Source organism: Aethalodelphis obliquidens, unplaced genomic scaffold (assembly GCF_003676395.1).
Source record: "Aethalodelphis obliquidens isolate GAN/ISIS:26980383/991018 unplaced genomic scaffold, ASM367639v1 scaffold18, whole genome shotgun sequence".
Classification (NCBI taxonomy): Eukaryota; Metazoa; Chordata; class Mammalia; order Artiodactyla; family Delphinidae; genus Aethalodelphis; species Aethalodelphis obliquidens.
In genome coordinates, this window is record NW_020837962.1 from 11319223 (window position 1) to 11330956 (window position 11734).

At 61.1% G+C, this 11734-nt stretch overlaps 1 protein-coding gene across 1 annotated transcript; it reads left to right on the forward strand.

Moving 5' to 3' along the window:
- Positions 1 to 1095: 1095 nt before the first annotated feature.
- Positions 1096 to 8854, forward strand: PRSS27 (serine protease 27). Its single transcript, XM_027117731.1, has 6 exons — positions 1096 to 1889; positions 5192 to 5218; positions 5876 to 6038; positions 7152 to 7423; positions 7804 to 7973; positions 8424 to 8854. Exons 1-6 carry the CDS (start codon positions 1835 to 1837, stop codon positions 8715 to 8717), a joined length of 981 nt encoding a protein of 326 aa, XP_026973532.1. The 5' UTR covers positions 1096 to 1834; the 3' UTR covers positions 8718 to 8854.
- The last annotated feature ends 2880 nt before the right edge of the window (positions 8855 to 11734 follow it).

Below are 11734 nucleotides of genomic sequence, written 5' to 3' on the forward strand. Positions count from 1 at the left end.
GATCCTGGGAATTAATCATCAGGTGCCTGGAGGAATGTGGTTACCCTGACGTTCTGAAACACTTTCCAAAGTTTATGATTAGACATTTTTGATTTAATTCTGTCTTGCCATCTCCTCCACACCGTTCACCTTGATGTTCCCCATAACTGGACAGTGCTGGGCACCCAACGTGCTCAAAAAACACTTGCGGACTGAATGACCGAATGATTCTAGAATCCCTCTTCCCATACTCTGCTCCTCCCTCCCCGAGGGACCCCACTCGCCCAGACACCCCACCGGGAACTCCGGGACACAGGACACAGGGGTCGCAGAGAAGGGACAGGGGAGGCAGGGGGGCGAGAAAAGGCGGGTCAGCGCCTGGGTGGCAGTCACGAATTCAGGGTGACGCCTCCTCCCCCTCACAGGGCTGATGGAGAAGCAAAGTGAGAATTGGGGTGAGGGGGTCAGGAGAGGAGGACAACGGACGGTGGGAGTGCTCGCGGTGTGTGTGTGGGGGAGGTGGGAGGAATGGGAAGAAGAGGGACAGTGAGGAGGTGAGAGACCCACCCCCCCGCACCCCCCCTCAGCATCCTGCCCGGCCCGCCCGGCGCTGCTGCAGGCGGCCACTAGAAGGCAGAACTGCGCTGACCAGGAGCTCCCGCGAAGGCCAAGGCAAGAGGGCGGGGGTTGCCTGACACCCAACCCAGCCCCGGAGACCGCGACCCCGGCTCCGACTACCCCCCGGGGCGTACCGTAGCACACCCAGGCCACGCTCGCACCCACTGCGCAGGCGGGGAGGCTGAGGCAGGGCTCTGCCTCTTATCCTGCGCTCCCCATCCCAGTTCTGGAGGGGATCTGCCGGTCCTGGTCCCTTCCTCCGGCCAAAATCCGAACCGCCGCCTGGGCGGGCAGTGGCCGCCGAGACCCGACTCCGCCTCTGACGTCAGCCCCATACCCCAAATAACTTCCTCCCGGAGTCGCTTCCGTGGCGGCCGCAAGTCCCGGACACGGCCAGCCGCGCCCAGGGCAGGGTTACCCGGGGACGGTCATCCCGGCCCGGCCTTCCCAGAACCAGCTTCCGCCCCGCCCACCCCGGCCCTCGGGTTCCGGGAAGCCCACCCCGCCGGCCCCGGCCCAGGGGAGGAGGGTGCCGCCCCGGGGACGGGAGGGAGGCAGGGGAAGGGAGGTCATGGCCACCTTGGGGCCGGTTCTGGGACTGCTGGGATCCACTTCCTGGAGGGAGGGCCGGTGAGAGCGCTGGGGTCGACTGGGGACCCCGCTCCGGACTCCTTCCCTGCTCTCCTTTGTTCCATAAGCACAGGTGACCTGGACTTTTCCGTGCCCATCCCCCCTCCCCCCAAAAGTGTAAGCCCCAGTCCTGGACTCTGTTTCTTTCACTGATGTCCAGTACATAGTAGATGCTCAATAAATATGAATGAACAAATGAATGAATGAAACAGGAAGGGTCTCATGGGCAGACTGTAGTCAGCTTATGTGGGGCCTGTGGTCAGTTGGGGGATGCGGTCAGCCATGGTGGGGGTTGGAACCCCATGCCACAAGCACCTAAATGGGGCAGATGCACCTTGGCCCCCAAACCCCAAGGTGTCTTAGGGTGAGGGGTCTGGCCCCTTGGGGTTCAGGGCCAGGTCATGGAGGAGTCGGGGTTCTGGGGTGCCTCCTTCCTGCTGAGAGGAACTGGGCGGGCCAGGCTGACAGGTCCAGTGGCATAGCCAAGCTGACACTCATCTCCAGCATATAACCCCACTTCATGGAGCCCCGAATGTTGTGCTAGTGTTCACGGAGCTCCTGCCACTGCTGTCCCCTGCCCGTCGGGCACTCCAGCCAGGCCAAGACCATGAGGCAGGTGCCGGCTGTGGCCCTGCTCCTGCTCCTGCTGCTGCTGCGGTTTGGTGAGTCCTAGAGGCTGCAGGGCCCCTCTCTCCTACCTGGAGCTGTAGCTAAGCCCCCCACTCCCTGGCCAGGCCTGGGGCTGCAGCACGGGCCTCTCCTCCCTGCCCCAGGGGGAAGGTTCCAGACATCCCACCTGGGGGAGTGAAGTGGGGAAGTTGGATTGGGGTGTGGATGCAGGCCCGGGAGGAGCCCAGAGGCAGTAACCATAACCCTGCTTCCCTTGCCTTGGGCAAGCACGGCCAAGCTCTGGGCTTGGCGCTTCTGCTTCCTCTCATCTGGGCCTCTCTCCCTTCTCCAAGGGCTGCATGGGTGCAGGATCTGAACTCAAAACCCCTGCCCTCCAATCCCTGGGCCACTGTTCGCTGGGCCCGGGAGAGGTAGCTGAGCTGCTGCCTGAGCCTGGGATCCTTGGGAGGCTGATGAGGGCTTAGCAGGGAGCAGGGGGACAGGGGTGCAGGCTCCAGCTCCCACCAGAGAGGGAGGGTATGGGAGGAGCAGGCCCTGAACCCCTGTCCCCTCTCCCAATCATGGGTCAGGGTTAGCAGGTGCCAGCCAGGGGACCCACCTGCAGGCCCCTCCCAGTGGGCGGGCTGCTCTCTGCCAGGGAAACTCTCGCGCATTCCTGGGCCACCTCACTTCCCTGTCCTTAAGTCACCTCCCAGGGCCAGGCCGGGTCACCCCAGGCTGCAACTCAGCCAGGGCTCCAGGCTTTCCACCAGGGGAGGAGGGCACCAGGGCGGCACCTTGGTGGGGAGGCCCCAGCCTCCCTGGGCTCCACAGGGCCTCTCCAGGTCTCGCTGCCCCGCCTACCTCCCCTGGCCTCCTGGTTCAAGAACCACAGCGTTCTTTGAGGGAGCCCATCTCCGCCAGGGTGTGTAACACTGTGATTGCTCCTGGTGGGTTGAGAAACCAAGGTCATTGCCAAAATGGAAACAGCGGCCTGCACTTGGCTCTCAAACAGCTGTGACCAGAGGCCTGAACTCCTTCAACACTGTCCTTGCCCCTCATCCCTGGCTGTTCCCTCCTAGAGCCTTGGGTCTCTCCTATCCCCACTAGCAACTAGCTACAGGAGCATGAGGGCCCTGGGCCCAGAGGAGGGCCCTGACACCCCCACCAGCTCACCCAGCCCCTATAGGACACCCACCCTGCAGAGTTCAGGTCTCCACATCACCCCTTCCCGGTCAGCCGTGCTCCCACAGCTGCTCCCATTCTCTCCCTCTTATACATTCCCCGGGCTCAGGCCCCCTGGATGTGGGCTCTGCCTTCACAGAGCTCCTGAGCCCATAGGTGAGATGAGACAACAATTCTACCCCCAGGGCAAGGTAAGCAGAGCTCTGTGAGGCCAGGCAGGAGGACAGAAAGTTCAGAAGAGGGAGCCAGGCTTCCCAGACAGTGCAAGCGAGGAGGGCTGCCTGGAGGAGGAGGCATTTCAGTTAGGCCTGATCTGGATTAGGACCATATAGAATCTGGATTTGTAGACACCAGGAGGAAAGGGGTGCTATGGGCAAACATTCAGAGGCCAGAAGGCTCAATCCGAATGAGAAGCAGAGTTGCATTAGGCTGGGGTGAGGAAGACTGCAGAGCTCTAACGGGGTAGGGGGTGGGTGTGCTGCCAGGCAGGGTGGGAGTGCCCTTGATCCTGGGAGCAGGCAGTGGAGGATCCATCTGCATGTATGGGAGGGGGGATGGCTGTGGGGAGAATCTGGACAAGGCTCTGGAAAAGTCCCACAGGGAGGGAACAAGCCTGAAAGCACGTTAATGCCGGCGAGGACAAGGTGAATGGGAGCATCTTGCCAGCAGAAGCATCAGCCTTAGAAAGAGCATGGGGTCTGGTGTTATCAATCTAATTAAATCATATTATACTAAGATGAGGGGCTGGAGGGAACTGCCCTCCTGGGGGTATTTGCATTTTAAAAAGGCACCTCATTAACACAAATCAATGTCCAGGCAGAATTCCTGCTCTCCCCCACCCCCCGCTGGCCTGGGCTGACTACTTCCACCCTCACATTTCTGCTTGGCACCTCTACTTTGAAGAGTGGCCAGTCCTGCCTGTGCCTCCTCAGGCCCCTCCTCCTCCTCTTGCTCCAAGCACAGCTCCCCCCCACACCGCTTCTTCATCCAGCACCCCCAGCATTGGGGAGTGCACCCCTTAGACTGCAAGAATGGGGGTCCTGTAAAAATCCCCAGGGTCCTTTGGCACCCCATAGAGAGGAGTGGCTCAGCCTGGTCGTTTCCTGCCCCCAGGGCCCCTCAGCTGCCTGGAACTGGTTACCAAGAGGGGCTGGTGTATAGGGGGAATACTGAGGGCTGAGGTGGGGAGAGGCTGTCCTGAGCCCCCCACCCCAGCTCTGATCAGATCTGCCCCCAGTGAACCAGATATGTGAGTGGGGCTCTCTCTACAGGGCGGGTATTTCTGGAGTGTTGCTGGCACTGGGCTGGGGACTGTCGGCCTGGCTGGGGTTTCCGGGCTGGGGGGGGGTGGGTCCTGTCAAAGCCAAGTAGCAGGCCCTGTGCCTATGTCCAGAGACATGGGGGCAATGGATCCTGGGGAGATGGAGGCCATTACCGAACGGTTCCACCCTCACACCTCCCCTGTCCCTCCCATGGGCAGGAATGCCATGGCCCAGCAGGGTGCCCTGGGCTCCAACTGCAAGCATGCTGGAATGTCTGAGAGAGGGGTTGGCTCCTGGGAATCTGGAATCTTGGAAGGACTGACCCACAACCACTGGCTGGCCTTTCTCTACTCCCCCGAGACCCAAGTATCTGGGCTGTCGCCCCAGGACTCCAGCCAGACATGGAGCCCCGCTCCCTTTATCTCGTCCTTCATCCCAGCCCCGGGCTGGTGGAGAGGGATGGGGAGGGAGATCCCACAGCACCAGGGCCGAAGGCTGGATGCTCTGCAGAGCTTCTGACCAGGACGAGTGTGGGGTGTGGAGGGAAGGCCCTGTGGGGACAAGAAGGAGTCCTCCTGCCCCAAATAGGAGAGTCAGCCCTGACAGGGTCCCCTCACTGGCATCTCCTGATTGTTTCCCCCTGTGGCAAGGGGCTTGTCTGCCCTTGCAGGTGAGCTCTGGCCCACATGTCTGGCCTGTACACATCTCGGGGGCCAGACCTGTGGGGAACTGAAGGCTGCTGGCCTCTCCTGCCAGGTCCCCCTGTGGGCTGTCCTGCTGAGTCCTCAGGAGGTTGCGTGTGGAGCAGATGAGGGGCTACGCTGACCAGCAGTGGTGGGTGGGGCGGGGAGGAGCAGACCTCAGCTTCAGCTAAGTTGGCTGATCACCCTCTTTTTTCTCATTTCCAGGGACTCAGGAGGCTGAGGCATTAACTGGTAAGCATCCAAGTCCCCTGGGTCGGGGGATAGGAGTGGGCTTGTCTGAGAGCTGCAAGACTAATCAGAAACCCACACCCTCACACACCCCCGGAATGAGACCCAGAATGAATGGGCCGGGCACAGGGAATCCCACAGTGCAGGAAAGTTGTGGAGCCCAGGCAGGAGTGGAGGGGGAAGGTCTGACACACAGTGCAGGTGGCACAAGAGGGCCATCAAGGCAGGAAGCATGGAGAAGGGGGGCAGGGAAAGCAACAGAAAAAAAGGTAAAGACAGAGTTGGAAGACCACTCACCTACCCTACGTGGGACCCTCCCAACACCCACTGACCTTCCAGGAGCCCATTTGTCAGGCTCTGTGATAAGACCTTTACCCGTGTTATCTCACTCCCCGCCCCAGGTAGGTCTGATGTCACCATTTCACAGGTGAAGGGAGTGGGGCCCATGGTGGTGGGGGACTTTCCCAGAGCTGGGAAGGGTCTGCCTGTGTCAGAGGCTGACCTGATGCCCAGGCCTCTGACTTGCCTAAGGTCCCCAAGCAGGTCAGGGGCAGGGAGGCCGGGAAGTGAACAGAATGTGAAAGTGTGGGTTTGGGGGTATGGAATCAGAGCCGATGGAACTGGCCCCCAGTGAGCGCACCCCTGGCTGTGTTCCCCTAGCCTGCGGAAGCCCAAGGATGCTGAACCGGATGGTGGGCGGGCAGGACACCTTGGAGGGCGAGTGGCCGTGGCAGGTCAGCATTCAGCGAAATGGAAGCCACTTCTGCGGGGGCAGCCTCATCACAGAGCGCTGGGTCCTCACTGCAGCGCACTGCTTCTCCAAGTGAGTTGGCTGAGCCCCGACGCTCCCCCTCCCCACCCCCTCGCCAGCACAGCCAGCCTCCCTCCCCACCAGGGGCGCAGACAATGCAGACAGGACAACACCTCCCACACCTCCCCAACCCCGCAAAACGCCCAGCTTCAGCACCGCGGACAGAGCCGACCCGCTGCCGTGTGGGGCGCTCAGGCTGACCACCTATGGGGGGCGGGTTCGGTCTGCATTATCTGAGCTTTCCCTACCAGAGCTCCCTTTAGGTCCAACCTTGGGGCCAGCTTCCAGCAGCAACCCCTGCTTCCTGGCTCTTGCTCCCCCCAGCCCAGCTGGGAGGGGTACACTCCCCTACTGCTGGTCTCACCAGTGAGGTGTTTTGCCAGACCTGGGGCCTGCCCCTGCCGATGCTGGCAGGCTCCTCCCATGCCCTGGCCCTCTTCCCCGTCCCCCTCCCACACCTCAAATCCAAGACACTCCCTTTCTGGCTGGGACTCTGGGTACAGGTGGACTCGAGTAGAATGGCCTTAAGGTCACCTATGCCGTCCCTAACCAAAGGGCCAAGTCACCCAATCCCTACTACCATACTATGACCCACCTGGTCCTAGACCTTCAGGGTTTCCCAAGCATCTTGGCTCTTGCCTCACCACAGCTCTGCAATTCTTTTAAAACCTCACATTTTAAGTTCAGATATTCGGGCTCAGAGGGAGTAGGCGGCTTGCCTAAGGTTAGGCCCAACCCCCAGATGCACCCTGGTGGGTGATCATCTCCTTCAACCCTCACAGCAAGCCTTTCAGGTGGGGAATGTTAGTGTCCCCATTTTACAGACAAGGAAGCTGAGTCACAGAGAACTTGCTGGGTGACTTGCCCACGGTCGCCAGGCTGGCCGGGGTATAGCTGGGAATTAAAGTCAGGAATTAAAGCTGCTTCAGTTTCTACCCCCTTACCCACCTCATCCTGATGTATGTCCCACTGGAGATTACTTTTTTGAAGACAATGTACAGAGAGATGTTGGCACCATGGGGAGCCCAACTCCTCCCTCTTTCCCATCTCCATTTAACTTCCACCAACTCCACCTGTGAAGCCCTTGTGGGGCTGCCTCACACCAGCTCTCTGCTCTCCCACCAGCACCTCTGAAACATCCCTGTGCCAGGTCCTGCTGGGGGTGCGGCAACTGGTGAAGCCAGGGCCGCATGCCATGTACACCCGGGTGAAGCAGGTCAAGAGTAACCCCCTGTACCAAGGCATGGCCTCTAGTGCCGATGTGGCTCTGGTGGAGCTGGAGGCACCTGTGACCTTCACCAATTACATCCTCCCTGTGTGTGTGCCTGACCCCTCAGTCATCTTTGAGACGGGCATGAACTGCTGGGTCACCGGCTGGGGCAACCCCAGTGAACAAGGTAATGGGGCAGGGCCAGGAGAAAATGCGGGACATGCCTAGAGAAGGCAGCGTGGGGGCCACTCTGAACCAACAATCTTTTTCTGTTGATATTGGTGCACATGATCTCTACTCAAATGGGTGGAGTAGGTATGGGAAAGGGGCAGTAGACTCAGGAAGAGGAGGCATGCGGAAGTGGAGAGTGGGGAATAGAAAGAGCCCAGGCTGGTGGGTAGGAGGAGGGAAGAAGGAATTCTGTCTCACAAAGCCCCCAGCCAGAAGAGAAGGTCTAAACGCAAGCAAGAATGGGAAGGGACAGAGTTGTGGTTCTCAAGAACCCAGGGCCCCGGAGTCCTTAGTAAGACTGTCCACTGAGTCGCAGGCTGTGTCTCCCCTCCCTAGACCACCTGCCCAACCCCCAGATCCTGCAGAAACTCGCTGTGCCTATCATTGACACGCCCAAGTGCAACCTGCTCTACAGCAAGGATTCTGAGCCCGGCTTCCAGCCGAAAACCATCAAGGACGACATGCTGTGTGCGGGCTTCGCCGAGGGCAAGAAGGACGCCTGCAAGGTAGGGACCAGGGTGGGCCGTGCCAAGGCTGAGCCCTGCTCCCCAGACCCCAGTCAAGGTGGAAGCCAGCCCACCTGGGACAAGGGATAAGGCCCCAGGAGGCGGGCCCATGGGGTCAGGACAGGGCTGTGCATTTGACCAGCTGGGAAAGCAGATTCCTGGACCCCACCCGGGGGAGTCAGGCAGCAGGTCTGCAGTGGGACCCAGGAAACTGCATTTTCAACACACTCTCCTGAGATGAATCAGGGTGGATAGTCTGGGGATGTTAGAGAAATGGGCACCCCAGGTCAGAGAGGAAGGACTGGGTGGCGGGGTGGGGGTGGGGGGGTGGGTCCTGGGCAGGGAAGAACAGATAAAGGGAGGCAGACAGGCATGTGTGCACCCATGTAGCTGCAAAGCCTGGCTCTTGCGCCTCCGTGGACTCTAACGGTACCTCTTCTTCACCTGCAGGGAGACTCGGGGGGCCCCCTGGTGTGCCTTGTGGGTCAGTCATGGCTGCAGGCTGGGGTGACCAGCTGGGGTGAGGGCTGCGCCCGCCGGAACCGCCCAGGTGTCTATATCCGGGTCACCTCCCACCATAACTGGATCCATCGGATCGTCCCAGAACTGCAGTTCCAGCGGCCTAGCTCGGGTGGCCAGAAGCGGGACCCCCGGGGCCAGCAGCCCCTCGGTCGGAACTTTGCACCCTGCCTGGCAGCCCATGCCATCCTCCTGGTCCTCATGGCCCTGCTCACCTTCCTCTGAGCTGCGCTCAGGCCAGTGGGCCAGTGGCGCCCCGGAGCCTATGGTGTACATTTGTAAATAGCTCTCCAATTCTCCCTACTCTCTAACGCCCACTTATTTTTATTTATGTTCACTCTCCAATAAAACCCTAACCTCAGTGCCGGCTGCCTGGGTGTAGACCCTCGGGGAAGGATGGGGCCGGTGCTGGGCAGGGGGTGTGGCGGATGAGGCTCCCCAGTGGAAGGAGCTACAGCAGGCACATTGGAGGCTAGACATCACCGAGTCCTGTGACACCTGTGGCCTGACCCCCTCACAGGGGCTTCCCTGACCCGCCCCCCCACCTCAGCATCCTTGCCAACGTGGTCGTCACCATGAGTGTTGCCAAGGGGTGCCCTGTTCTGGGCACTGGGGGCAGCAACAGACACTGGCAGGGGGCCCGGCAGAGGGTCCTGAAGGAGGGGGGCTCTGCGGGGCGTGGGGGAGCACAGCCCCCACTGCCTATGTCTGAATCACCCTGAACTTCTCTTGGCTGTCACACAGAGGAGGCAAGGCCCAGGCCATTCGGGGCCGTGGAGGTCAGCAGGACAGGCCCCCCACTGAGACAGGCCAAGGCTTCAGCAGCTCCCTGGGCCAGGACCCCCTCCTTCTTCCTTCTGCAAAGTTTGGGGTTCAGGCCATCCTTGCAGCAGTCTTTAATGGTTTCTGCGAGGATCCCTGGGGAATTCAGGAATGAGCTGCAATCCTGCACAGAGAGCCTGGTGCTTGGCCCTGCCTCCAGGGGCCCCACCCCAGCTCTGCTGCCCCCTCTCGTCCCTTGTCCTGTCAGTAGCTCCACGCCATCCCCCTCCCAGTCCTCCCGTGACGGCCTGTGGCCACCAGGAATCCAGCAGAAATAGGTCTCAGGGCCCAGGCCCCAGCTCGTTCTGGCCCTGCCTGTCCTGGCCGCGATGGTGCGGCTGCCCACGGAGGTGGCCCCGGGTTCTCAGCCTGGCCCAGCATGTCCACGGCAGGCCTTCTGCAGTCGGATGGCCAGCTCCCCAGTGTGGGCTGATTCCTGAAAGGCACCCAGCCTCCTGCCGTGCTCAGTGACCATGAACAGACGAAGAGGCCTGAGAGGGCAGGGCCTCGCACACCACACACGCACACCCATGCTCACATGCTAGTACATGCACACACTTGCACACCCACACACAGAGAAACATGCACACGTACGTGAGCACGTGCACAGGCCCAGCTGGCCCGGCAGGTGCTGGGAGAACGCAGGCCTGGCTATTTATGGAACGTATCAATAAGCACTTAGCAGGCACCTGCTGTGGACCGGCCCCGGGAATGGAGTGGGGAACACACACTGAATTCGCCTCTGCTCTGCTTTGCCTGGGCATGTTCCTGCCAGGCAGGGAGCACTGCTTGGTGGCCCTCCAGGGACTGAGCCATCTGAGGGCTTTTTCTCCAGAGCAGAGATGGATTCCGAGTCCCGGCGGGGAAGGTGGGGGTGCGGGGCAGCGGGTGCACTGAGGCCTGATGGGGGGACGACCAGGCTGTGGGTGTCCTGAGAGCTACAGGGCAGGGGTCTGGTCAGGGTCCTGTGGGCCTAACAGGGAGGAGGGGCGAAGATGTCAGGGCAGCCCGGTGCTCCCTAGTGACGCCCCACCCAGCCGGGCTAGGAGAGCGAGGCTAGGGTCCTGGGTGGGTCCCAGGCGGTGGCCAGTGTGCGACCCTAGGGCACAGATCCCCCACGCCCTGGGCTCCCTAAACCCAGGGTGGACACTCAACGAGACAGCTGCAGGAGGGGAAGGGACACACTCGTGCAGAGACTAAGGGTTTAAAGGGAAGCAGGTTTTATTCACACTGTTCACAGTGCGCTCAGTGCTGTGAAGGGGAAGGAGAGAAGTGCCCCCAGCTGTCACGGGTCCCCTCTCCCACCTGGGTGGGGCGCCACTCAGACACAACTTTTGCTGCCCCCAAGCGGTGCCTCAGGGCCACTGCCTGGTGGGTGGGGGCCCCACCAGGGCCCCGCCGGCTGCAGGGAGAAGGCTCTGGAGTGATAGCCGGCTGGCACAGACCACTAAGCCGTGGTGGGCGGAGGGAGCGGGGCTCAGCCCAGGGCAGGGCCCACCTTGCAGCAACCAGAGCAGCCAGCAGGTGAAGCCACAGGAGGGGGCCACAACCGAGCCTGGAAATCCATGTGCACACACACCATACTGCACGCTTAGGATCAGCCTGTGGGAGCCCCAAGAAGGAAAACCACTGGGCCAGGACTCCAGGACCCCTGACCCCTTCTGGCCTCAAGGATCAGGGGTCAGCCATGGTCCTGATGCCAACACCTGGAGCAGGCAGGGGTGCAAATCAAAGCCCCCCCCCCCAAACCAGAGACACCGTCCCGACCCAGGGACTGTAAACCAGCGTCCTGATTTGCAGTTTGTCTCAGGGAAGCACGGCTCAGTCCAAAGGCGCCAGAGCGGCACTGCCTCTGCTCACAGACGCCAGCCCTGGAAACACGACAGACACTCCAAGAAGGCTGAGAGTTTGGGTTGCAGGAGACTCCGGCATCTCGGGGTCAAAGACATCCTACCCAACCTCTGGGAGCCAGAGCTCTCCAGGGAACACGTGGAATGGGAATTTCCTCAAAGCCTTGGCGTCCCGGGAGTTTCTGAAGAGCCACCACCAGGGGGAGCCAGAGTGGCTGTGGGGGGTGCGGGCCCAAGGAATTTCAGAGAAATTTCTCTGAAGCTGGTGCTTCTGGCCAGGGAAAGAGACAAGACAGGTGCACACGCTTGATGCAACGAGGCATCCGTACTTTTAAAAAAGTCTCTTGAAGATGATCTCCTTGGCCCAAGGGATGGGGGCACGATACCATCAAGAGATGATGGGTGAGGGCCGGGGGCTGGTCCAGCCGAGGCGGGGAGACAGGCCTGTGCTGCTCTAACCTGCCAGCCCCAGGCTGGACAGTGACACAGGCGGCAGGCCCGGGGCTGTCGCGAGCCCAAGGCGGCGCTTCTGCAGTAGTGGCTCTTCCGTGCATTTTAAGACACTAACAG